The sequence below is a fragment of the Anas platyrhynchos genome, chromosome 27 (genome assembly GCF_047663525.1).
Source record: "Anas platyrhynchos isolate ZD024472 breed Pekin duck chromosome 27, IASCAAS_PekinDuck_T2T, whole genome shotgun sequence".
Lineage (NCBI taxonomy): Eukaryota > Metazoa > Chordata > Aves > Anseriformes > Anatidae > Anas > Anas platyrhynchos.
The window spans coordinates 3491899-3516685 of record NC_092613.1 but is presented as its reverse complement, the minus strand read 5'-3'; the positions used below and the strand labels follow the sequence as shown (position 1 = coordinate 3516685).

Below are 24787 nucleotides of genomic sequence, written 5' to 3'. Positions count from 1 at the left end.
GCTCAAACCTCCACATCCCCTTCCCAGACACATCTGGTTAGCAAAAACTGCACAAAACCCTTGGTTTTGTGGTGTTGTGGGTTTTTTATTTTATTTTTATTTTTATTTTTAATTTTAATTTTTTTTCCAAATGCAGCAGGTGCAGGGCTGTGGTGGGAGCCGGCACCCATGCCCCGGCCCTGCCAGCTCATTCCAGCCCCGGGCGCTCTGGTTCTCAGCACGGGGGGCACCGAGAAGCGATGCCCGCGGCCGCCCACGGCCACAAGTGCTCCTGGAATGACAGCACCGGGCTGCGGGCACGGGACGGGGCCGTGGGAGCGCCGCAGAGCCCCGGTGGCACAGGGGGGGGAGGAGAGGAGGCACCGACCCCGCGTGCGAGGCCTCCTGCACCCAACGGCCGTGAACAGCCCCAGCCCTGCACCACGGCCCCAAAACCCAAACTGAGAGGGGCCGGGGATGGGAGTGGGGCCGGGGTGCAGCCAGGAGGGGGGCACCCACCCAGGGGACACCTCGAGCTGCTCTGCTGGGCGCCCCGTGCTGTCACCTGCCTCTTCTGAGCCCCTCCTGTCCCCGGGACTTGGTCTCCCTTAACCTCCCCTCGCCCCGTGCGGCCTCCCCCGGCCATCCCCCAGGTCCTGCCCCCCTCGGGCACCCCTCGGCCCCCAGCCCAGCACCCGGCCATCACCCGGCCGCCCCCATGGCCCAGCCTCCCCCACCCAACCCCACCGTGCGGCCTCCTCCAGCTGTGGGGTGGTGAGCGGTGGGAGGGGGTGGGGGGTGCAGAGATTGGGGAGATGGGGGGAAGGAAAGGGGGGGTGGGGGGGTGGGGGGATGGATGGGTGGATAGATGGGTGGATGGATGGATGGACAGACAGATGGATGGATGGATGGGTGTGTGGATGGATGGATGGACGGACGGACGGACGGACAGACATATGGATGGGTGGATGGATGGATGGACAGATGGGTGTGTGGGTGTGTGGATGGATGAATGGATGGGTGGATGGATGGACAGACAGATGGGCAGATGGACGGACGGATGGATGGACGGATGGGTGGATGGATGGATGGACAGGCAGATGGGTGGATGGTTGGATGGGTGGATGGATGGACAGATGGGTGTGTGGGTGGGTGGGTGGGTGGATGAATGGATGGACAGACAGATGGATGGATGGGTGGATGGACGGATGGACGGACGGACAGATGGATGAGTGGACAGACGGATGGACAGGCAGACGGACGGACGGACGGACGGATGCAGGAAGGCGGTGTGCATGCAGGACGCGATGCAGACACACAGTGCTGGGCAAACAGCCGGGGGTCAGCGGCCAGCAGGGCCCCCCCCGCCCCCCTGAGCCATTTCTGCAGCCACCGCTCGGGCTCGCGGGGTCCCGGCCGCACCCGCAGCGCCGGGCTCGGCACCGGGGCCCGACCTGTCCCCGGGGGCCATCCCGGGGCGGCCTCACGGGGCTGGGGACCCCCCGTTCTAGGGGGGGGGGGTGACCGTGAGGTGTGGGGGTGCACAACGCGCGCTCCCGGCGCTCTGTGGAGCCGCGGGGCCGCGCCGCTCGCTCCCGGCGGGGCGTCGGCCGCGCGCATGCGCAGAGCGCTCGGGGCCGGGGCGGCGCTGAGGCAGGGCCCCGGGGCCGCCATGACCAACGGTGAGCTGGGGGGGGGGGGCAAGGGGAGCGGGGAGGGGGGGGCTCGGGGCTCGGGGCTCGGTGCCCGGTGGCGGTGCCGGGACGCTGCCGTGCCCCGCAGTGTACTCGCTGGACGGGCTGCTGGTCTTCGGGCTGCTCCTGGTGTGCACCTGCGCCTACCTGCGGAAGGTGCCGCGGCTCCGCGCCTGGCTGCACGGAGAGAGGAGGGGGCTCGGCGGCGTCTGCTACAAGGGTGAGGGGGGGGCGGGACCGGGACACCGGGACACCGGGACACCGGGACACAGGGACACCGGGGGGGATGGGGACGCGGGTTGGGGACGTGGCACGGGGGATGTGGGGCTGTGACACGGGGACGCGGGGCTGCAGGGGGGCGTGTGGGGGTGTGGGGTTGTGACATGGGGACAGGGGGGCTATGGGGGGGGCAGGGGGCTGGGGGCGTGGGGTGGGGCAAGGGGATGCAGGGGGGTTGTGGGGGGGTGGGGCTGGGGGGGGACAGCTGGGGACGTGGGGCTCTGATGGGGAGATGGGGCTGCAGTGGGGACAGGGGGCTCCAGCATGGGGACAGGGGGCTGGGGGGCGTGGGATGGGGACATGGGGATGCAGGGGGGGTGTGGGACTGCAGGGGGAACGTTTGGGGATGTGGGGTTTTGACATGGGGACACGGGGCTCCAGGATCGGGACATGGGGCTGGGGGCATGGAATGGGGACATGGGGCTGCAGGGGGGGCGTTTGGGGGCATGGGGTTCTGACATGGGGACAGGGGGCTATGGGGGGGGGACAGGGGACCGGGGGCTCCAGGATGGGGACATGGGGATGCAGGGAGGGCATGGGGCTGCAGGGGGAACGTTTGGGGATGTGGGGTTTTGACATGGGGACATGGGGCTCCGGGATGGGGACAGCAGTTGGGGACACAGGGCTGGCACGGGGACAGCTGGGGACATGAGGTTGGGAGATGGGGACACGGGGCTCCAGGATCGGGACATGGGGCTGGGGGCATGGAATGGGGACACGGGGCTGCAGGGCAGGTATTTGGGGACGTGGGGTTCTGACATGGGGACGTGGGGCTCCGGGATGTGGATGTGGGTTGGGGATGGGGGATAGGGGACCAGGGGCTGCTGGGGGGGGCGTGGGGCTGGGACAGGGACACCTGGGGACATGGGGCTCTGGGATGGGGATGTGGGACAAGGAACAGGGGTTGGGGACATGGGGCTTTGGGATGGGGAGGCGGGGACCTGGGCTCCGGGATGGGGCAAGGGGCTGCAGGGGGCATGTGGGGGTGTGGGGCTGGCATGGGGACATCTGGGGACGTGGGGCTCTGATGGGGAGATGGGGCTGCAGTGGGGACTCGGGGCTCCAGGATGGGGACAGGGGGCTGGGGGCATGGGATGGGGATATGGGGATGCAGGGGGGACATTTGGGGATGTGGGGTTTTGACATGGGGACATGGGGCTCCGGGATGGGGACAGCAGCTGGGGACACAGGGCTGGCACGGGGACAGCTGGGGACATGAGGTTGGGAGATGGGGACACGGGGCTCCAGGATCGGGACATGGGGCTGGGGGCATGGAATGGGGACACGGGGCTGCAGGGCAGGTATTTGGGGACATGGGGTTCTGACATGGGGACGTGGGGCTCCGGGATGTGTATGTGGGTTGGGGATGGGGGATAGGGGACCAGGGGCTGCTGGGGGGGGCGTGGGGCTGGGACAGGGACATCTGGGGACATGGGGCTCTGGGATGGGGATGTGGGACAAGGGACAGGGGTTGGGGACATGGGGCTTTGGGATGGGGAGGCTGGGACCTGGGCTCTGGGATGGGGCAAGGGGCTGCAGGGGGCATGTGGGGGTGTGGGGCTGGCACGGGGACATCTGGGGATGTGGGGCTCTGATGGGGAGATGGGGCTGCAGTGGGGAGGTGGGGACGATGTGGGGCTCCAGAATGGGGACACGGGGCTGGGGTTATGGGGTTGGGGATGGGGAACACGGGGCTCTGGGATAGGGACATGGGATGGGGATGTGAGGCTGCACGGGGATAATGGGGATATGGGGACATGGGATAAGGGACATGGGACAGGGGACAAGGGGCTCTGGGATTGGGGACATGGGGCTGGGGGCATAGGATGGGGACACAGGGTTGCAGGGGGGATGTGGGGGTGTGGGGCTGGAACGGGGACATCTGGGGATGTGGGGTTCTGATATGGGGACACGGGGCTGCAATGGGGACATGGGGCTGTGGGATGGGGACATGGGGCTACAGGGGGGATATCTGGGGACATGGGGTTCTGACATGGGGACACGGGGCTCTGGGATGAGGACATGGGATAGGGGACCAGGGGCTCTGGGCTGGGGATGTGGGGCTGGGGGCATGGCATGGGGATGTGGGGCTGCAGGGGGGATGGGGCAGCAATGGGGTTGTGGGGATAGGGTGCTGGGGGCGTGGGGCTGCAGTGGGGACGTGAGACCAGGAGGGGCACACGGGGCTGCGGCAGGGATATGGGATGGGACGTCCCGGGATGGGGACACGGGGAGCTGGGCTGTGGATGCGGGATGGAAGCGGCGGTGTTGGGGTGTGGGACGGGGACACGGGGCCTGGGATGGGGAGATGGGGGCACGGGGACCGGGACAGGGGCATGGGGCTGGGATGGGGACGTGGGGCTCCAGGATGGGGTCACTGCGGGCTGGGTTTGGGGGCACGGGGTGGGGGTGGTGGCACTGGGGTCTGGGACTGGGGTGTGGTGGCCGGGATGGGAACACTGGGGGCTGGGTTTGGGGGCACGGGGTTCCCGGCATGGGGTTCATGGGAACGTGTGGGGCTGGGCTGGGGGCATGGGGCGGGGACGGGGGCATCGGGGTGGGGCCGTGGGGGTCGTGCCCATCTCTCCCCCCCCACAGCCGCCGTGATCGGCACCCGGCTGCACGCCTTCGTGTCGGTGTCCTGCGTGCTGATGGCGTTCTACGTCCTGGCCCTCAAGTGAAGCCCCCCGCGCCCCCGGTGCCCCCCGTGGCCCCCATCCCGGTGCCGCTGCTCCGCCGCCAGCAGCCGGGGGGCTCGGCCCCCTCCCGGGCAGGACGCAGCCCCCGGTGCCGCCGGCCCCTCCCCACGGCCGGGGGGGACCCGCGGGGCCAGGGGGGGGGGCGCGGGGGGGTCCCGGTGCGGCGGGGCCGGGCCAATAAAGCAGAGAGCGGCACGCAGGGACCTGACTGGGCGGGGCTACGGGGAAATGGGCGGGGCCTCGGGGGTGTGGGCGGGGCTTCGTGGGAGGGGGCGGGGCTAAGCCGGGGGTGCTCTGCGAAACGGGCAGGGCTCGGTGGGAGGGGGCGGGGCTTCCGATTGAGTGGGCGTGGCTCAGCCAGGGGAGGGGCGGGGCCTCGTGGTGGGCGGGGCTCCGCGGTCCTCCCGCCGCCAGGAGGCGCGAGGCGGCGGGGCGGGGCCTGCCCGCTACCCAGCGTGCCCCGCGCGGGGGGGAGGCTATAAAAGGGCGGGGAGGGGCGTGGCCGCGCGCAGAGCGGCGGCAGCGCGGGCGTGTGCGGGTGGGGGCTGCGTGGGGGGGGGGGGGGCGTGAGTGTGAGTGTGTGCGTGGGCTTTGCGCGTGCCGCCTACACGTTGATCTTATTTGATCGGCCCCCGGCCGAGATGAGAAGAGCCGCGCCGCGAAGCCCCCGGGCGCTGTGCGGCGGGCGGGCGGGATGAGTCGATCAGATAGGCGAGGCCCGGCCCCGCGCCCGGCCCCTGAGCGCGCCGCGATTCTGATCCGCCCGCCGGCACCGAGCCGCTGCTCGGGGCCTTTTTATTGCGGCGCTACGGGGAGAAGAAGCCGCCGTCCGCCTTGCGCGAGTAGCCGCTGTTGGTGGCCGCGCTGTGCGGGCACTCTGCGGGGCGACACGCGAAGGGTGGCGGCGGCACCGGAACCGCCCCCACGGACCCCCCCCCGCGTCCCCATAACCGGGCCGGGGGCACCCCCTGCAGCCGGTGACACCCCCAACCCCGCAACCACCCCGTCCCGGTAGCCCCCGCCCCGTCCCGGTGCCGCCCGCCCCGTCCCGGTGCCCCCCGCCCAATCCCGGTATCCCCGTACCGATGCCCCCCTGGATGCTGTGCACCGACTCCTTCTTGGGGCTCACCCAGCACCGCGGGGAGGGCTCCGGGGGCTGCTCCGGCTGCCGGGGGGCCCTGCACCGGGACAGGGGCTCAGCCGCCGCACCGGGGCCGGGGGGCGGCAGCGGGGGGCACGCAGCGGGCACTCACCCGTGGTCCCGGGTGCACCGCGCGGGCGTGGCGTGGAGGCGGCTCCAGGGCCGGGGGGGGCCCGGCGGGGACGAGGCGCCGCCGCCTTCCATGGTGGGGCCGGTGCTGGCCGCGGCTGTTGCCCGGTAACAGCTGCGAGGGCGGGGCCGTTACCGGGGTTGCCCGGTGCGTGGCGGAGGTGTGGGGGGGGGGCACACGGCGGGGATGCTTCGCCGTGACACGGGGACACCGGGAGGGACGGGGCACGGGGGGTGATGCCCGGCACCGGGCTCCCGAGGGGCGATGACGCCCGGTGCCGGTGCCGCCCCCGGGATGGGTGATGGGGAGGGGGAGCGGCGGTGATGCCCCGGGGGACGAGGCCCGGTGCCGGTGCCCGGTGCCGGGGGCGGGGCGGGGGCGGTGCAGGTGGCGGCAGGTGCGCGCGCGGGGCCGTTGGCGGGGGGCGGGGCCGCGGGGCCGGTGCCCGCACGGGGCCGAGCGCTGCCGCCGCCGCCGCTGCGCCATGGCCGGGACCGGGGCCGGGGCCGGGGCCGGGGCCCGGCGGCTGCTGCTGGCGCTGTGCGTGGCCGCCGCCGCCGTGCCGCCGGGCCGCGCCGGGGAGCGGCTGCACGTCTGCAAGGAGGTACCGGCGGGAGGGGGGAGCTGGGGGGGCGCCGGTGCCGTGGGGACGGGGCTGGGGGGCCGTAACGGGAAGGGTGCGGGGGGCTCCGCGCCGCCCCCGGCCCGGTGGGGGGGCTGTCGCCGTGTCCCACGCGGGACCGGGGCTGAGCGGCCCCCGGTGCGGGACCGGGCGGCTCCGGGCCGCTGTCAGCCGGGAGGAGCGGGGGTTAACGGGTGACAGCGGCGGGGACCTCGGGGACGGGGCCCGGCTGGGGTCCGCTGCTGGGGGGGGGGCTCTGGGGTGAGCCCCGTCGCAGCCCGGTGCCTCCATCGCTGACCCCCCCCGGGGGATACCAGCGGGGTCCCCAGCCCTGCCCCGTGGTGTTGGTGGCAGCGGGGCACGCGTCCCCTCGCCCGTGCGCCTTTGCCAGGCCGGCAGGCGGTCACGGCACGGCTCTTATCTCGGGTCCGGCAGGCACAAAACGTCCTGCACAGGTGAGCTCGGGGAGGTGCCGGGCACAGGGACCGTCTGGGGGGGGGCATTCAGCTGCCCCCAGCTGCCCCCAGCTCCAGCCCCACCAGCGCCGTCCTTCGCCGCCTCCACATCTCCCTCCCCGCCTGGCAGCTCTTTGCCTTTCGACCCAGCAGCACAGGGCACCTGCTGGGGGGGCTCCCTGCCCCGTGTGCTCCCCGCTGCCCCCCCCCGCCCCGTTCCAGCGGCTGCTTTTCATCTGGGCCATTCTTTTTTGCTGTGATCCAATTTTATTTTTTTTTTTGTTCCACGGCCCAGAGCTGGAAACAATGGGCTGCAGCCGGTGCTGGCGCCGGGGGGGGCTGCTCCCAGCGAGGTTCTGCCCTCGCCCCCTGTCCCTTGTCCCCTTGCCTGTCCCTGCCGCTTGGGCATCGCTCGCTGGGAAGGGCTCGTGGCAGCACCTGGGGTCCTCAGCACCGAACAGCCGCCCCGGGGCTGAGTTGGGTCGATGGAGTTGGCTTTAATGAGCACACAGCGGGTGAAGGCGAGCGACTCGCTGCTGTTGACAGCTTCACGCTGCCAGCCATGCGCTGAGACTGGAGGGGGGGGGGTGCAAAGTTTGGGGAGAGGAAAACACCGAGGTGCGAGCCCCAGAGAGCCTCGAGCATGTGTGACATTGGATGCTCGGGGCTTGCTCTCTGCTCTGGGCTCTGTGAGGGTGCCCCCGTCCTGCCCGTGGCCATAGGGACCCCCGTGTCCCCAAGAACCGGCCCCTGCAGCACCACAGACACCTCCTCTATGCCCAATCTGGGGGGGCTGGGGGCTACCAGCGCTTCTGCGTCCCCCCACCGCTGCCTCGTGCTGGTAGAAAACATCAAAGCTTTGTTTTCGCACAAACCTGCCACGCTCCCGCATCTGCTGCCGGCACTGAGCTGTGGCTCCGTGCTCTGGAGGGGCCGGGGGGGCTGCGGTGCCGCTGCCTCGCCCCCGCCAGCTGCCCGTGGGCACGGTGAGCACCGGGCGGCCGGACCTGGCCTCGGGGACTGAATGTGCCGCGTGTTGCCAGCGTCGCCTCCTCCTGGCCTTGAGCAAGTCCCGGCTGGGAGGCAGCTGGCGGCTTATTTCCTAATGGGGAGGATGCAGCCGGGTGCTCTGCGCTTCAGCAGCCCCGTGCATCCACCCAGGGGGTGCTACCAACCTGTCCCCCCCCTGCCCTGTACCCCCGTCCCTGTGCACTCTCCCGGTGCCCGGCTGCAGCCTGGGCGGCTCCCGAGCAGGACGGTGCATCCGGCAGCGTGTTTAATGAGCAACGCGTGCCGCGGCCACGCCAAGGCAAACAGGGCCCGGCTGCCTCCGGAGCAGGGCCAGGGGTCCCCCAGCCCTTGGGGTCTGTGCTGCAGAGGTGGCACGGTGATGGCACCAGGTGTCCCTTGTCCCCGCACCGGAGCGGTGCTGGTGCCGTGGCTGCCCACAGAAGGGTTGGCAGTGCCGGGTGCCTTCGCTGTGCTGGGGATGGCTCGTCCCCTGGGGACAGCCTGGTTGTCCCCACAGCCCTCTGGGGGTTTGGCACCCTGTGGGGTAGACATCAGGGCTGGGGGATGTCGCCCTGCCTAACCCTGTCCCCAGCATCCCTCTGTCCCCAGCATCCTTGCCCGCCACGTGCACGGTCCCTAGAGTCCGGCGTGGTTGAGCTGCTCGAGCCGGTGCGCTTGGGGCGTTGCAGCTGAAATGAAATGTTCAGAGCAACAGGGTGGGCACATGGGGGGGTGATCTGGCCCCGTGGGGTCCCTGCTCTCCTGTGCGTTCTCTCTTCCAGTCCGAGTACCACTACGAGTACACGGCATGCGACAGCGCGGGGTCGCGGTGGAGGGTGGCCGTGCCGCACACACCGGGACTCTGCACCGGGCTGCCGGACCCCGTCAAGGGCACCGAGTGCTGTAAGGTTGGGGTGCAGGAGCGGCGGGGGGGGCTTTGGATGATCAGCAGGGGTAAAAGTGGAGCAGAAAGGGGAGGGGGTGGGGGGGACAAGGCTGAGCCTTCCTCCCGAGGAGCAGCTGCGAGCCGAAACGCGGCTTCTCAGAAGCCTGGTGGCAACGCGGTGCCTTCAAAGGCGCCGGCAGGATCCAGCTGCTCCTTAGCAATAAACACTCATTAACGGAGTCGTCGGTGCGGCACACGGATGGTTACAGCGGGGCCGTCCCTGGGATACCGTGGGGCAGACAGAAGCCCCTCTGAGGAGGGTGGGTTGGGGGCTGTGCCTGGCCCGCACCACGTTTTGTCCCGGGGTCCCTTCCCAGCTGCCACTTGCCGCGTTGTAAGGCAGCGGCACGGCCAAAGTCACCCGTCCAGGGCTGCTCTCCCTCCTGCTGGGGGCTGTGCAGGATGCTCAGGACAGGGCTGGGGGGGGGGTCCCGCTGGAAAAGCAGAGCTGGGGGCAGTGAAACCAAAGCAGCACCGGTGGGAGGGGGCAGCGGCGACGCTGATGCCCCCCCTGCACGCGGGCAGCTTTCTCCTGCAAGGCAGGTGAGTTCCTCGACATGAAGGCGCAGTCGTGCAAGCCCTGTGCCGAGGGCACCTACTCGCTGGGCACTGGCGTGCGCTTCGACGAGTGGGACGAGGTGCCCCACGGCTTCGCCAACGTCGCCACCAACCTGGAGGTCGACGACAGCTTCGGTGACACGGTGGAGAACTGCACGGCGTGAGTGGCCCCGGCCGTGTTCTGGGGGCTTCCTGCCCCGCTGTTGCCCGGGTACCGACACCCGGGGGCTGCAGCGTGCTTGGGACACGTCCATGCACGGAAAATTGCCCCCCTGCTCCCTCCTTGCCCATCCCTGGCAGCCCTGAAGCAGCCCAGTCGCAGGGAGGGGACATCCCAGCAGCCTCGTCCCACCCTGTCCTGGCTGCAGCCCCCTGGCAGGACCCATCCGCAGCCCCCGTCACGGAGGGAGCTGGTGCCTGGGGCCCTCCCCGCTGCTGCCGCACGAGCGGTGCCTTTGTTTTCCACCGCGGGCCTTTGATCAGTGCCGGTGGCAGCCGTCGAGCCCCGCCGTGCCAGCAGCCTGCGCCTGCCACGCGCCGCAGCGTTGATGCAGCTTGCAAATGTAACCTACTTCCAGCAGCCTTTAATTATTCACCCGCGGTCCCGGCGCTGCAGGATCCCCCTCCCGCAGCCCACCCGCGTCTCAGCCCACTTGGCTGAGGCAGCACCAGGGGCGGGCTGGCAGGGGGATGTCCCCTTGTCACCACGCTGTGACGTCCCCTGGGTTCTCCCCAGCACCCGGAGCTACCTGGATTTCCCCCAGCCCTTTAGCACACCCCTAAACTCCTTGCCTCCCCAGCACCCTGCAGGTGCAGCAGTAGCACCCTGTGCTGTTCCATCCCTGTGCTTTCGTGTGCTGTGCCCTGGGTCACGTTTTGCTCCCGTGGGCCACCCAGGGCTGTCACCTGTCCCCACTGCCCTTTTCCCAGCATCCTGGCCACGGCAAGGTTCAGACCTCGAGATGCCCTGGGGACAGAGCCCGTGTCACCCCGTGCTGCTCTGTGTCACCTGCCCCAGGTCGACGTGGGTGCCGCTGGGTGACTACATCGCCTCCAACACGGACGAGTGCACGGCCACCCTCATGTACGCCGTCAACCTGAAGCAGTCGGGCACTGTCTCCTTCGAGTACATCTACCCCGACAGCAGCATCGTCTTCGAGTTCTTTGTGGGTGCGGGGTGCAGGGCAGGGGTCCTGGGTTCACAGGGGGGTGTCCCCCTCGTGACGCCGTCCCTGTCCCCGCAGGTGCAGAACGACCAGTGCCAGCCCACGGTGGAGGAGTCGCGCTGGATGCGGACCACGGAGAAGGGCTGGGAGTTCCACAGCGTGAGCGAGGGGGACGGAGGTGGCACAGGGGGATCCACGGCACAGCTCCTTGGGGAAGCCCCCCCAGGGCTCCCACCCAGGGTCCTTGTCACAGCCCCCCCTGAAGGGTCCCTCGCCACAGCCCCCCTGGGGTCATCTGTCTCCTCTCACAGCTCCCTTGTCACCCCAGCACAGGGAGATGCTCTCTGAGGGCACAAAGGGGAGGGTCGGTGGAGGCAGACAGGGGTGGGTGCCGTGACCCCCAATGGGTTCCAGCCCCTCCCCATCACTGGGATCCCCCCGCTCCCCCCCCAGGTGGAGCTGAGCCGCGGCAACAACGTGCTCTACTGGAGGACCACGGCTTTCTCCGTCTGGTCCAAGGTCCCCAAGCCCGTGCTGGTGAGGAACATCGGGATCACAGGTAGGTGGGCACGGGGTGGGGGGGCTCCTGCTGTGCCCCACCCCACCCTGAGCACCTTCGTGCTGCCAGGAGTCGCCTACACCTCCGAGTGCTTTCCCTGCAAACCTGGCACCTACGCCGCCGCCGCCGGCTCCTCCTTCTGCCAGCTCTGCCCCGCCAACACCTTCTCCAGCAAAGGTGCCACCGCCTGCCAGCCCTGCGAGCTGGCCACCTACGCGGGTGAGAGCCGCGTGTCCCCGTCCCCGCTGCCCCTGCAGCCCCGGGATGCTCGGGGATGCTCCGAGGGATGTCCCCGCGGGGACGTGGAGGACATCCCGGGGTGCCCCCTGGGGACCTCACCGCTGTCACCGCCCGGCAGAGCAAGGCTCCGCGTCCTGCAAGGTGCGGCCGCCCTGCACGGACAAGGATTACTTCTACACGCACACAGCTTGCGATGCCAACGGGGAGGTACAGCCCCACCGCCCCCCCCGCCCTGCTCCCTAGGGTCCCCGCGTGCTGCCCCCACGCCCTCCCGGTGCCAGCTCACCCTGTGCCCCTGCCTGCCCAGACCCAGCTCATGTTCAAGTGGGCAGAGCCGAAAATCTGCAACGAGGAGCTGCCGCAGGCAGCCCAGCTGCCCCCCTCGGGGGTGAAAACCAAGTGCCCCCCCTGCAACCCGGGTTTCTTCAAAAGCAACAGCAGCGCCTGTGAGCCCTGTCCCTACGGCTCCTACTCCAACGGCTCAGGTAAGGAGGTCCCCGGGACCGTCCCGTGGGGTGTCCGGGCACCCTCACACCTCGGGGGGGCCGTGGGCGCTGCCCCCCTGCAGGGCTGTCCCCGGTGTCCCCAGGCTGCATCCGCTGCCCGGCTGGCACCGAGCCGGTGCTGGGGCTGGAGTACAAGTGGTGGAATGTGCTGCCCCCCAACATGGAGACCACCGTGCTCAGTGGCATCAACTTCGAGTACAAGGGGATGGCAGGTACTGGTGGGCGCCGTCCCCTCCCCATCCCCACGGGCAGCAGGGAACCTCGCCGAGTCGTCACCTCGTCCTTGCAGGCTGGGAGGTGGCCGGGGACTACATCTACACGGCAGCAGGAGCCTCCGACAACGACTTCATGATCCTCACACTGGTGGTGCCTGGCTTCAGGTGAGCATGTCCCCACGGGGACGGTGGCAATGCTGTGGGGCGGGCAGTGGTCCTCACTGTCCCCTGCGTCCCCAGTCCCCCGCAGCCGGCGCTGGAGGACGGGGACAGCAAGGAGGTGGCCAGGATCACCTTTGTGTTTGAGACCATGTGCAGCGTCAGCTGCGAGCTCTACTTCATGGTGGTGAGTGGTGGCGGTGGGGTGGTGGGGCCAGGCCACGGGGTGTCCCACGTCCCCCTGTGTCCCCGCAGGGTGTCAATTCCCGCACCAACACGCCGGTGGAGACGTGGACGGGGCCCAAGGGGAAGCAGTCGTACACCTACGTGGTGGAGAAGAACGCCACTATGAGCTTCACCTGGGCGTTCCAGCGCACGCCCTACCACGAGGCGGTGAGCTGGGGACAGGGACAGGGACAGCGGTGTCCCTTCGGGGGATGCTGACGGCTGCTCCTGGTGCCAGGGCCGGCGGTACACCAGCGACGTGGCCAAGCTCTACTCCGTCAACATCACCAACGTGCTGGGCGGGGTGGCCTCCTTCTGCCGACGCTGCGCCCCCGAGCCAGGGGGGGCCTGCGCCCCCTGCCCCCCTGGGCATGCCCTGGACCACGCCACCGGTGCCTGCCAGCCCTGTCCCCCCGGCACCTACCTGCAGGGGCACCCACCCGGCAGCACCCCCACCTGCCAGCCCTGTGGCCCCGGCACCCACAGCAACCAGGTGACTGTCCCCACCTGTCCCCAAGGGTGGCATCCCCAGGGGTGACACCAGACCCCAGGCATCCCAGATGGGCCATGTTCTGGGCACCAGAGGGGGGCACCAGCCCCTGGCCATCCCCAAGGGGGTGGCACCAGCCCCTAATGGTTGGCACCAGCCCCTGATGGTTGGCACCAGCCCCCGGTGGCTGGCACCACCCCCTAGGTCCCCAAGGGGGGGCACCATCCCCTCTCCATTCAGCCCCCAGTAGCTCCAATAGCTGGCAGTACCCAGCCCTGCAGGGCTGTTACTCCCCCCTGGATGTCCCCAAGTGGGTGACACCGGCCCCTCTGGCCATCCCATCTGGGTGGCACGATGGGACCCCAGCTGGGTGACCCCAGCCCCCCGCAGCGGTCCCTGAGTGCCCCCCCCGGCCAGGTCCGCTCCCTCTGCTACAACAACTGCAGCTTCTCGCTGGCGCTGCCGGGCCGCACGCTGCACTACGACTTCTCGGCGCTGGCCACCAGCACGGCGTTCGCCAGCGGCCCCAGCTTCACCTCCAAGGGCCTCAAGTACTTCCACCACTTCAACATCAGCCTCTGCGGCAACCGCGTGAGTGCGGCACTGGAGGCGCACGGGGGTGGGCATGGGGCAGGGGGGGACACGCGGGCATGCAGCCACGTGGGTGCGTGGGGGCGTGCAGATGTGTGCTGGCAGTTGTGTGCACCGTGTGTGTGCACAGCTGTACAAACACACATGCAAAGCCACGTGCACGGCTGTGCAAACACGTGCGTAGTCATGCAATTGTGCTCATGTTCAAGCATGCAAGCACGCCTGCACGCACATGGCCACAGGCACGTGGTTGTGCAAACACGCGTGCGTACACGCACGGTCATGCAAGCACACGCTCCCAGTGAGTGTGTCCTGCATGTGGACATGAGCACACTTGTGCAAATGCTCGTGTTCACTTGCACAAACTCAGGGCAGCATGCATACACACGGGCATGCACGTTCACACGTGCACGCGGTCATGCAAATGCACACCCCAAACGTGCACGCACACACACACACACACACACAGCCCTGCCCGCACATGCACACGCAGTGCCCCCGCCTCGTGTCACACGTGTGCCCCGCCGGCAGGGCAGGAAGGTGGCCTCGTGCACGGACAACGTGACGGACGCGCGGCTGCCGGAGGAGGGGGGCACGGGCCGGGTGGTGACGTCCCACGTGTGCCAGGCCATCGTGGTGCCCTCTGACGTGGTGGGCTACCGGGCGGTGGTGTCCTCGCAGCCCGTCAGCCTGGCTGACCGCGTCGTGGGTGAGCGGATAGAGCCCCCTTTTCTCCTTGATCCTCGTCCCAGCCCCTGGCGAGCCTCCGGGCACGCTCAGCATCTGCAGGCGCTCTTGGCACCCACGGGTGCTGGGACCCCTGGCACCAGGGACACGGCATCACCCTGCTGCCATCACAGGTGTCACCACGAGCCCCACGCTGGACGGCATCACCGCGCCCCCCGAGCTCTTCCCCCCTGCCAACCCCGAGCTGCCCGACATCATCTTCTTCTACAGGTGGGGTCGGGAGGGGGCCAAGCCCCCAGGAGTGTGGGAGGGGGACCGGGGACCTTGCTGACCCCCCACCCCCCGGTGCCACCACAGGTCCAGCGAGGTGACGCAGTCGTGCAGCGGGGGCCGGGCCACCACCATCCGCCTGCGCTGCGACCCGCTGCAGCCAGGCACCGGCAGCCTGGCTGTGCCCAGGTGGGTGACGCCACTGGGGACGCAGGTGGTAGCATGGAAGGGGGGAGCCGGCCCTAAATTCTGCCCCCCAGGTGTCCCCAGGCACTGTGGTCCTTGTGCACAGGGAGGGTGGTGTCCTTGGGGACTTTGCTGTGGGAGTTGCCACCCCCATACCCTGTGTGTGTGTCCCACCGTGCCTGGGTGGGTGCCACAGCTGGGGACCGGGCTGGGGGTAGGAGCATCCTTGCAGCCCCCCAGCTCCTGTCCTCACACACCGCAGTGCCACAGGGAGGGTGGCACTCGGGATCCTCACTTTGGGGACAGCCACCCCCGTGTCCTCCGTGCTGTAGTGGCGGGTGCCACCGCTGGGGACACAGCACTGCCCTGGAGAGGGCGGCTTTGGGGACAGCCACCCCCATGTCCTCGATGCCCGTGTCCCCAGCAAATGCCCCGAGGGCACCTGTGACGGCTGCACCTTCCACCTGCTGTGGGCGACGGCCGAGGGCTGCCCGCGCTGCTCCGCCAGCCACTTCCGCGCCATCGTGGGCGCCTGCCAGGGTGGCCTGCAGGTACGGGGGCACCGCGGGGCCGTGGGGGGCTGTGGGGACACGGGGACGCTCCGCTGAGCCCCCTGTGTCCCCCCCACACACACACACAGAGGACCACCTACGTGTGGCGGGAGCCCCGGCTGTGCCGCGGGGGGCAGCGCCTGCCCCCGCCGAGGGTCCGCGGCTGCCGCAGCGCCGATTTCTGGCTGAAGGTGGGGGTCTCAGTGGGGACGTGCGTGGCCGTGCTGCTGGCTGCCCTGGCTGCCTACTTCTGGAAGAAGAACCAGAAGTGAGTGGGGGCTTCCAGGGGGTGGAGGAGGAGGACATGAGGTCCCCCCCTCACCTCCCGGGGCTGACGGGGGGCCGGGGGTCCCCAGGCTGGAGTACAAATACTCCAAGCTGGTGATGAATGCGGCGGCCAAGGAGAGCGAGCTGCCGGCGCCCGACAGCTGTGCCATCATGGAGGGCGAGGACGCCGAGGACGAGCTCATCTTCGCCAGCAAGAAGTCGCTGCTGGGCAAGATCAAGGCCTTCACCTCCAAGGTGGGCGCCCGCCAGGAGGGGCACGGCCACGGGGCAGGTGCAGGAGCCACATGGGGACGGGGGTGTCATGAAGACTGGGGGCATCACAAAGATGGGGATGCCCCAGGGGGTGGGGTGCCACAAGAATGGGGGTGTCACAAAGACCAGGGGTGTCCCAGGGGATGGGGGTATCACAAAGATAGGGGGGATCCCAGAGTGTGGGGATGTCCCAGGGGATGGGAGTGGGGATGTCCCGGGGTGTCCTAGGGATGTCCCGGGGTGTCCTAGGGATGCGGTGTCCCCGGCATGGGGGTCTCCCAGTGCCTCAGTGTCCCTTCTCCCCGCAGCGCACCCCGGACGGCTTCGACTCCGTCCCGCTGAAGCCGTCGTCTGGCAGCACCGACCTGGAGCTGTGAGGGGGCCGTGCCCGCCCCCACCCCCCCGTCCCCGTGGCCTTACAGACCCGCGGAGCCCTGGGGCGCTTTTGTACCCCCCCCGTGTCCCCTGGGAATCCCCACTAAATGCCAAATGCAGGGGGTGGGGACCCAACCCGGCCCTGGGCACGGGAACAACGGGAGCAGCCCCTGCGTGTGGGGGGGGTGCACACGTGTGTGGCAGGCGTGTGCTCGTGCACAGGTGATTTTGCACGTGGGTGTGGGTGCACGTGGGCCGGGCTGCAGGGTGTGTGCGTGCATGGGGCTGTGTGCACATGGCACACGCGTGTGCGAGCTCCTGCGTGTGTGCCCCGTGCTCTGCAGCCACAGTGTGGGGCAGGGAGGCAGGCGGGGGCTGGCTGTGCCGTGTCACACCGTGTCACACCGTGTCGTGCCCTGTCACACCGCGCTGTGCCATGTCATGCCATGTCACACCGTGCCATGCCATCTCATGCCATGCCGTGCCAGCCCCGCTCCCCTCTCTTTGCCTTGCCCCCCCTGGGAAGCACCAATTGGGGTGGTTTTGCCCCAAAGTGGGTGTCCCCATGCTGGCAGCCCCCAGCACAGTGTTCCCCCCCCACTGCTGGGTCCCTCCCGTGGGTCTCCCCGGGGGGGTGGCTGCTGCCCCCCAGCCCCGCGGCTCCAGCCCCCCCCTTTTTACAGCGATCTCCACGTTTTCTAGGCGGCGCCGGGAGGCCCCGCATGTCCCGGCCGTGCAATAAAGGCGACGTTTCTGAGTCCTGGGGGGTGACTCCGTGCTGCAGGGGGAGCGGGGCTGGCTGGGGGGGCCCTGGCACAGGGCGGGGGGCCCAGCCTGGCACCCAGGGGTGGGGAGGGAGAGGGGCAGGGGAAAGCTGGGGTGCTGTGGGGATGCCATATGGTGCCATGGGGTGCCGTGGGGATGCCATATGGTGCCATGGGGTGCCGTGGGGATGCTATAGGGTGACATGGGGTCCTATGGGGATGCCATATGGTGCCATGGGGTGCTGTGGGGATGCTATAGGGTGCCAAGGGATGCCATGGAGCACCTTGGGGTGCCATGGGAGCCACCTTAGGGTCCCACGAGGGTCCTGTGGGGTGCTGGAAGGTGCCCCTGGAACACTGCGCGTTGCCATCGGGTTCCTTGGGGTGCCATACAGTGCTGCGGGGTGTCATGGGGCACCCGGGGGTGCCATGGGAGACACCAGAGGGTCCCACAAGGGTCCTGTGGGGTGCCGGGAGGTGCCCGTGGGATATTGGGGGGGTGCCGCGGGGAGCCACGGAGCACCCTGGGGTGCCACGGGACACACCGCAGGGTGCCAGGGGGTGCTCAGGGGGGGCCGCGGGCACCCCCAGCGCCCCCCGGTGCCCCTCCCGGCCCCGCCCCCCCCCCGGTGCCCCTCCCACCCCCGGTGCCCCCTCGCGGTGTCTCCGCGCGGCCCCGCCCCGCGCACGCGCACCGGGGGAGCCGCTGCCGCCGCCGCCGCCGCTCCGAGGCCGCCCCGAGGCCGCCGCCGCCGCCGCCGCCGCCATGGTGCTGGACCTGGACCTGTTCCGTGCCGATAAAGGCGGCGACCCCGGCGCCATGCGGGAGATGCAGCGGAAGCGCTTCAAGGACCCGGCGCTGGTGGACGCGCTGGTGCGGGCCGACGGCGCCTGGCGGAGGTGTACGTGGGGCGGGGGGGCGCGACCGGGACCCCCCCCCCGGGACCCCCCCGCCATCCCCGGGACCCCCCCGGCTCTGCGGGGCCCGGCCCCGGCCGCACGCCTGGCCCCGGGGGTGCCCCCCCCACCCCACCCCCCATGCCCCGGGCCGGGGGTCTCGGGGGGGGGGGGGTCCCGGGGGGGTCCCGCAGTGCCCGGGTGCGCCCTGGTGCGGGGGTCCCGGTGCCCCCTCCCCGCGGAGCCGCCCCGAGCCCGGGCAGCACCGGGCACCCCCCCCCCCATAGCACCGGGTGGGGACCGGGAGCGGGCACCGAGCCCCGGGTCCGGCTGCGGGGGGACCGGAGGGGGCGCTGGGGGGGGGGGGGGGCAGCAGCCGCCGCCCCGGTGCCGCAGAGGGGGCTCGGCCTTACCAGGGGGGTGGGAGGGGGGGGAGGCTGAGCCCGGCCCTGCTGCATCACGCCCAGCGCGTCCCCCGGCTGCCACCACCGCTGGCACCGCTGCCACCACCCCTGCTCCCACTGCTGTCCCCGCTGTCACCCCCCCCGCTGCCCCCCCCGCTGCCACCCCGCAGCGTGTGGCCGTCACCCCGCATCGTGCCCTGCGCCGCCGCGCTGCGGGGCTGAGCCGTGGCTGATGCAATCCTCACCACGCTGCCCTTGGGGTGGCCGCCAGGGCCCTGCATCCTGCCCGGTGCCCCCCCGGCAGCCCCCGCTCCCAGAGCCTCGTCCTGCCCGTCTGTGCCAGGTGCCCCCCCCCCAGAGCTCTCCTCCTGCCCAGGGATGTTCCCGGAGGCAGGGGCTGGCTCTTCCCCCCCGTGCCGGTGTCACCATGTCCCCATGTCACCGTGTGGGTGCCGGGGCTGCTGCCAGCAGGGACAGCTGTGTCCTGCCTCCTGCCCGGTCCTGCCCCGTGTCCCCTCCTCGTCCTCGTGTCAGCTCCTCCCCGGCTCTTTGAGGCTTTCCCAGGCAATAGCAGGGAGAGGGGAATGACCCAAATCTCTTGGCTGTCACCCCATGGCCCTGGGTCCGCCCGCACCCCGACAGCCCCAGTCCAGCCTGGGGGTCCCGGTGGGGCCACAGCCCCAGTGGGCTCCAACAAATCCTTGGTGTGGGAGCTGTCTGCGGGGGGGCAGCACTGGTAGGAGGGGGTCAGGTCGAGCTGTAGCACTGGGGGGTTGGGGTTGTAGCCCCCCTCCCGTGCCTTGCTGACAGCCTCCTCTGCTCCTCCTTCCAGGTAGGTTTCGTGCCGATAACCTGAACAAGCTGAAGAACCTGTGCAGCAAAACAATCGGGGACAAGATGAAGGTGGGGGCCTTGCAGGCCTGTTCCTAGCATCATTAAAGAATATTTTTACTCTGTTCCTTCATTCCTTCAGTCTTTACGCACGGTGGGTTTTTTTTTCTTTCCTCCCGCTGCAGAAAAAAGAACCCGTGGGGACTGACGAGTCCGTTCCGGAGAGCGCGCAGAACCTGGACGAGCTCACGGCCGACATCCTCGGGGTGAGTCCAGCCCCGGCTCCCTGCTGCTTTCATCCAGGGCTTCGCCTGTCCCTGCCCAAACTGGCAGCGTGAGGTGTGTGGAAACCCCAGCAGCAGGGCAGGGCGGCTGCCTGCAGCCCCCCAGGCAGCTCCCAGTTTCTCCCAGTCCCACACCAGTGGTGACCGGCTCTTGCCCGGTGTTGTTCGTCTTAAGGACGTTGCAGTCTCTGTGTGTGTTGGCCTGGTCTCCAGCTTGTCATTTGGTTCTGTGGGGGATTTGAGCAGCCTCAATAATTGCGTGTCCTCTGTGAGGCCCTTCCTCCCTGCTCGTTCCCCTCCCCTCTTCGTTAGCTGAGATGTTTAATGAGCGTGGCACCGGCCGCCTTTTGCTGCCATGGGAGCTGACTGCTCCCCCTTGTCGCTGCCAGGCGCTGCGTGACGCCGTAGCTTGCTCAGGGCCTTTCAGAGCTTGACTTATGCTGGGCCTTTGTGCTCCCTGGCTGTTGTTTGATGTGTTCAGTCCATGGTTTCGCTCCAGAGGCCGTGTCGGTGGGTGGGGGTCTGTGATTAACTGCCCTCAGCTGCCAGCCCCCTCTCCCCCACGGTTTTCCTCCCTTCCCCATCTCACCCCGCTGCCTGCACACAGGGGCTGCAGGTATCCCAGATCAAGAAAGTCCGTCTCCTGATCGACGAAGCCATCCTCAAGTGCGACGCCGAGCGCGTCAGGCTGGAGGCAGAGCGCTTCGAGAGTCTCCGGGAGATCGGGAACCTCCTGCACCCCTCGGTGCCCATCAGCAACGACGAGGTAGGGCCGGACGGAGCACGGCTGCCTGCAGTGTGGGGAGCCGTGGGGCTGACCAGAGCCAGCCCTGCTGGTGCATCAAAGCCAGAAACCACTGCAAGTGGGACGCGCTGCGGGGAGGTGCCCCCAGATCCGCGGGCGGTGAATGAAATCTGCATGACAAGGCAGCGTTTCCTGCAGGGAGCACACAAAGAGCAGCTCAGACAGCGCGGGACACGGCCATTGTTCGGGGAATCCATGGGAAACTCGCTGGGAGCTGGGGGCTGGGATCTCCCTGGGCTGCCCTCATTCATCCAGCAGGAATATTTTGCTGGGGGAGCACAATTGGGCTGGGCCGGCTGCCAAGTGGCCGCACAATGAGTGACCAGCAGGGACCAGCACTGGGGTTCCAGCTCTGCCTCGGGGGTCTGGGTTCAGGCGCTGCCAGGTGGCAAAGCCTGGCCCCGGAGGGGGCCGGGGAGTGGGGAAGGGGAAGGGAAGAGGCTGGGGCCCCGGCTCCCAGCCTGGGCTCAGGACAGCGTGGTGAGGAGCAGCCTGGTGTCGCTGCAGCCCAGGGGGGACAGGTGATGGTCTCTGCCCCTTGCCTTTGTGCAGGACGTGGACAACAAGGTGGAGCGGGTCTGGGGTGACTGCAGCTGCAGGAAGAAGTATTCCCACGTGGACCTGGTGGTGATGGTGGACGGTTACGAGGGAGAGAAGGGAGCCGTCGTCGCGGGGAGCCGGGGCTACTTCCTTAAGGTGAGAGCCCAGCCCTGCGGCGCTGCTGGGGGAGCGGGGGCGGCGCAGCGGGGCAGTGTGACCCCCGGTGGCTTCCCCTTGTCCCGCAGGGTCCCCTGGTGTTCCTGGAGCAGGCCCTGATCCAGTACGCCCTGCAGAGCCTCCGCGCCAAGGGCTACACTCCCGTCTACACCCCCTTCTTCATGCGCAAGGAGGTGATGCAGGAGGTGGCCCAGCTCAGCCAGTTCGACGAGGAGCTGTACAAGGTGAGCCCGACGCCCGCTGGCTCTCTGCGTCTCGCCGCCCGGCACCCACATCCAGCCCGGCCTCTGCTGCATGCCCTCCCCAGGAGGCAGCCGGCTGCTGTCCCTTTGTCCCTTTGCAAGGCCGTGGCATCGGCTCCCTGCTGCTCCCCTTCCCTGTGTCCGTCTTCTTCCGAGGAAGGCCCGGTGGGGATGAGGAAGGCCCAGTGCAGACGCAGCCGGTTGTCAAGGCAATAGGGTGACGGGTGACAGCTCGTCCCCAGCCTCGCCATCGGGAGCTGGCAGGAGGCCATTGGGGCCTAGAAAGGAGGCCAAACAAGCAGCGCACGGCAGCTGCTCCCCTTTTCTTGACCCACTTCGGAGCCGTCCTGTTCCCCTCCTGGGAAGCCTCGCTGCTGGGGAGCGCGGGTGCCTGTGCTGGCTGCCCCGAGCATCTGCCAGGGCTGGGGGACTTTGTCCCCAGAGGTGCAGGGACAGCTGGGGACGGGGGACAGAGGCTCTTTCCCGTCCCCACGTGGTTCCCCCTGCTCCCCAGGTGATTGGCAAGGGCAGCGAGAAGGCGGAGGACAGCTCCATCGACGAGAAGTACCTCATCGCCACCTCGGAGCAGCCCATCGCAGCCCTGCACCGGGACGAGTGGCTGAAGCCGGAGGATTTGCCCATCAAATACGCGGGGCTGTCCACCTGCTTCCGCCAGGAGGTTGGCTCGCACGGCCGAGACACCCGCGGCATCTTCCGCGTCCACCAGTTCGAGAAGGTGAGAGGAGCAGGGAGCCCCCGCGGGGCATTTGTGCCCCCTCCCAGGCCGGAGCTGACGGGGGGGCCGCTGTCTCTCCGCAGATCGAGCAGTTTGTCTACGCCTCGCCACACGACAACAAGTCGTGGGAGATGTTTGATGAGATGATCGCCACGGCCGAGGACTTCTACCAGTCCCTGGGCATCCCCTACCACATCGTGAACATCGTCTCGGGTAGGGGTCCCCGCCGTGGGGCCGTGCGGGGTGCCAGCGTACTGGGAAAGCCCTTGGGGTGGGGACTTCCCTGCTCCATCTCCTTGCCACAATGGCCTGGGAGCAGACCAGGCGCCTGTGCCAGCGCCTCGGGTGCCACCGTGCCCTGACCCACTTCCCGGCACAGCTTTCTTTGTCCGAGAGCATCCCTGGCTCGCGTTCCCACGGTGTCAGTCCCCAGGCCTGGTGCAGGGAGGCGGCGCCTTGGCGCTGGGCACAGAGGAAGGGGACGTCAGCTTTCCTGCAGCGATGCTCTGTGTCACTCCAGGCCCACCAGGACGGACACGCACTGCGTGGGCACCCCCACCGTGCTGGGACCATGTCCCTGCTGCGTCCCCACTGTCCCTCTGGAAGGGAAGGACAGTCTGAGTGACTCCTCCCAGGGGAATTGGCTTCTGTAGTGGTTCCTTCCAGCCTCTGCTCTGCTGAGCAGGGACACGGCTGCCCTGGGACAAGTGCAGAGCAGTGGCACAGTGCTGCTGAAGCTGCTTTGTAGAATTCAAGCCTTAGCCTCCGCTGCCATCCTAACAGGGGGTCTGCTTGGGCTGAACCGTGCTAACTGCAGCCCTCCCATCTCGCAGGCGCCTTGAATCACGCTGCCAGCAAGAAGCTGGACCTGGAGGCTTGGTTCCCGGGGTCAGGGGCTTTCCGGGAGCTCGTGTCCTGCTCCAACTGCACCGACTACCAGGCACGCCGCTTGCGCATCCGCTACGGGCAGACCAAGAAGATGATGGACAAGGTGAGGGCGCGCGGCTTGGCTGGCGGGGGGTGGTCCTGCTCTCCCCGTCTTCTGCTTCACTGCGTCCCCCCCCACCCTGCTGCAGGTGGAGTTTGTGCACATGCTCAACGCCACGATGTGCGCCACAACCCGGACCATCTGCGCCATCCTGGAGAACTACCAGACGGAGGAGGGCATCCTCATACCTGAGAGGCTGCGCGACTTCATGCCCCCAGGTAGCAGCCGCTGCCCTGCCCTGCCCGGGCTCCATGGCTGGGTCCCCGGGCACCCCGCGTGCCCCCGGTGCGATCTGCCCCACTTGCTTTTCCCCCAGACCTCCGAGAGATGATCCCGTTCGTGAAGCCGGCCCCCATCGAGCAGGAGCTCTCCAAGAAGCAGAAGAAGCAGCAGGAGGGCAGCAAGAAGAAGTCGGCAGGAGGAGACCGGGTGCTGGAGGAGCAGATGCAGAACATGGGCGTGAACAGCGCCTAAATGCTGGCCCCAGGGCCGCCGGCGAGGCCTCCTGAATCATCTCGGCTTCTTCCCCGGCTCGGGCTGCGCCCATCCATCATCACCTCTGCTTCGGGGCCCCGTCTGCGTCAGGGAGCTGCTGGTCACCGCCCGGCCCCCCCGGCCCGGAGCGCCGGGATGAAGAACTGACAGTATCGGGGCTCCGGCCCCCCCGTCCCCCCCCCCCCCAAGCGGGGCCATGCGCCCCTGGGTCGCTGCCCTGCGGGCTCATCCCAGGGGCAGAAACTTTCCTCTCCTTCAATCCAATAAAGCAAAGCTGCTGAGATGTGTTGTTGGGCTGCCTGTGCCCCTCTGGGGGTCCACGCACAGCGAGGGGTGGTTGCTGGGGGGCTGGGGCAGCGCTGCAGCGTTGGGGGGGGGACTCCGGTCCCCTCTCCCCTTCTCTGTCCTTTCTCCGCAGCGGCAGCTGGGCGCGGGGCCGCCGCCGGCCCCACACAATGGCACAGACAAAGGCCGCGCTCGGCAGATCCCATTTGTAATTCAACGAGGGGCCGGGGCCCCGCTCGCCCAGCTGCTGCCCGGGACCCCCGTGGGCAGCGGTGGGGGCGGGGGCGGCGTGCCTCAGTTTCCCAAAAGCCGGGGGTGGGAAAGTTGGAGGGGGGGGGGCTTGGTTGGTTGGGCCGTGCCTCCCACGGCAGCCGTCTGCGTGCCGCGCGTGGGAAAGCCGGGGTTGCACCCACGGGAGCTGGGGGGGCCCCGGCGCCGGCCCCCCCGCAGCCCGACCAGCCGGTTCTGCTCACCCTCGCCCTGCTTCCCCGCCTGGCAGCGCCTTTGAAGGGCACCGGGGGGGCCCCCGGGCAGGGCGGGGAGCGGTCCCGGCTGAGTCAGCGAGCCCTGGGCGGGGGCCGGGGGGGTCCCGGGGCGGCTTCGGCGCCGGTTCCTTTCCCCTCTCCGCCCCCCCGCACCCGTCCGACCCGTTCTGCGCCCCGGGGCCCGGCTCCGCGCCGTCTGCCTGGCACCGCGGCGCGGCCCCGTGCGGGCAGCAGGACGGGGGTGTCCCCGCCTGCAGCCCCCCACCCATCGCGGTGCTCCGCTCCATGCCCCCTACAGCCCCCCAGTTTGTCCCAGTGCCCCCCAGTGTCCTCCGGCCCGGCCCCGGAGCTGCGGCTGGCACCGTGTCGGGGGGCCCGGAGCTGGGTGCGGGGGGTGCTGCACGCGGGCGGTTCACGCGTGTGCATCCCCCGAGTGTGCGCGCACACGCGTGTCCTGTGCCGCGCGTGCACGGCACGCGTGTCCTACGTGTGTGCACGTGTGCCCCCCGTGCCCGTGCCATGTGCGTGCGTGGGCGCGCGTGTGCGTGGGCGCGTGCATGTGTGTGCATGCCTGTGCGCG

The 24787-nt window shown here is 69.4% G+C and overlaps 3 protein-coding genes and 1 long non-coding RNA gene across 6 annotated transcripts; 3 read left to right on the top strand and 1 right to left on the bottom strand.

The window, feature by feature from the left end:
• The first annotated feature begins 1507 nt into the window (after nt 1–1507).
• Nucleotides 1508–14570, top strand: TMEM167B (transmembrane protein 167B). 2 transcript variants are annotated; one of them, XM_072028605.1, is made up of 4 exons: nt 1508–1661; nt 1762–1893; nt 4551–4641; nt 14559–14570. In XM_072028605.1, exons 1-3 carry the CDS (start codon nt 1598–1600, stop codon nt 4631–4633), a joined length of 279 nt encoding a protein of 92 aa, XP_071884706.1. In that variant the 5' UTR covers nt 1508–1597; the 3' UTR covers nt 4634–4641; nt 14559–14570. The 2 variants fall into 2 exon arrangements, with proteins under 2 accessions (XP_071884706.1, XP_038024124.1); XM_038168196.2 differs by lacking the exon at nt 14559–14570 and having other exon boundaries at nt 4551–4846.
• Nucleotides 5430–5867, bottom strand: LOC119713910 (uncharacterized). Its single transcript, XR_005261032.2, has 2 exons — nt 5735–5867; nt 5430–5528 (listed from the first exon to the last, which is right to left on the bottom strand). It is a non-coding gene; the product is annotated as an uncharacterized lncRNA (long non-coding RNA).
• On the top strand, nt 6332–17031 carry ELAPOR1 (endosome-lysosome associated apoptosis and autophagy regulator 1). 2 transcript variants are annotated; one of them, XM_072028600.1, is made up of 22 exons: nt 6332–6526; nt 8793–8913; nt 9482–9674; nt 10533–10680; nt 10759–10839; nt 11134–11239; nt 11309–11458; nt 11598–11686; nt 11787–11964; nt 12069–12197; nt 12275–12365; nt 12441–12546; nt 12615–12752; nt 12823–13077; nt 13492–13665; nt 14197–14374; nt 14526–14622; nt 14710–14811; nt 15233–15359; nt 15449–15627; nt 15716–15881; nt 16208–17031. In XM_072028600.1, exons 1-22 carry the CDS (start codon nt 6407–6409, stop codon nt 16274–16276), a joined length of 2997 nt encoding a protein of 998 aa, XP_071884701.1. In that variant the 5' UTR covers nt 6332–6406; the 3' UTR covers nt 16277–17031. The 2 variants fall into 2 exon arrangements, with proteins under 2 accessions (XP_071884701.1, XP_071884702.1); XM_072028601.1 differs by lacking the exon at nt 6332–6526 and having other exon boundaries at nt 6556–8918.
• Nucleotides 17032–17711: 680 nt separating this feature from the next.
• SARS1 (seryl-tRNA synthetase 1) lies at nt 17712–23720 on the top strand. Its single transcript, XM_027444852.3, has 11 exons — nt 17712–17940; nt 19172–19242; nt 19356–19436; nt 20062–20220; nt 20812–20955; nt 21045–21200; nt 21733–21954; nt 22038–22167; nt 22788–22945; nt 23031–23160; nt 23259–23720. Exons 1-11 carry the CDS (start codon nt 17805–17807, stop codon nt 23414–23416), a joined length of 1545 nt encoding a protein of 514 aa, XP_027300653.1. The 5' UTR covers nt 17712–17804; the 3' UTR covers nt 23417–23720.
• Nucleotides 23721–24787: the final 1067 nt, after the last annotated feature.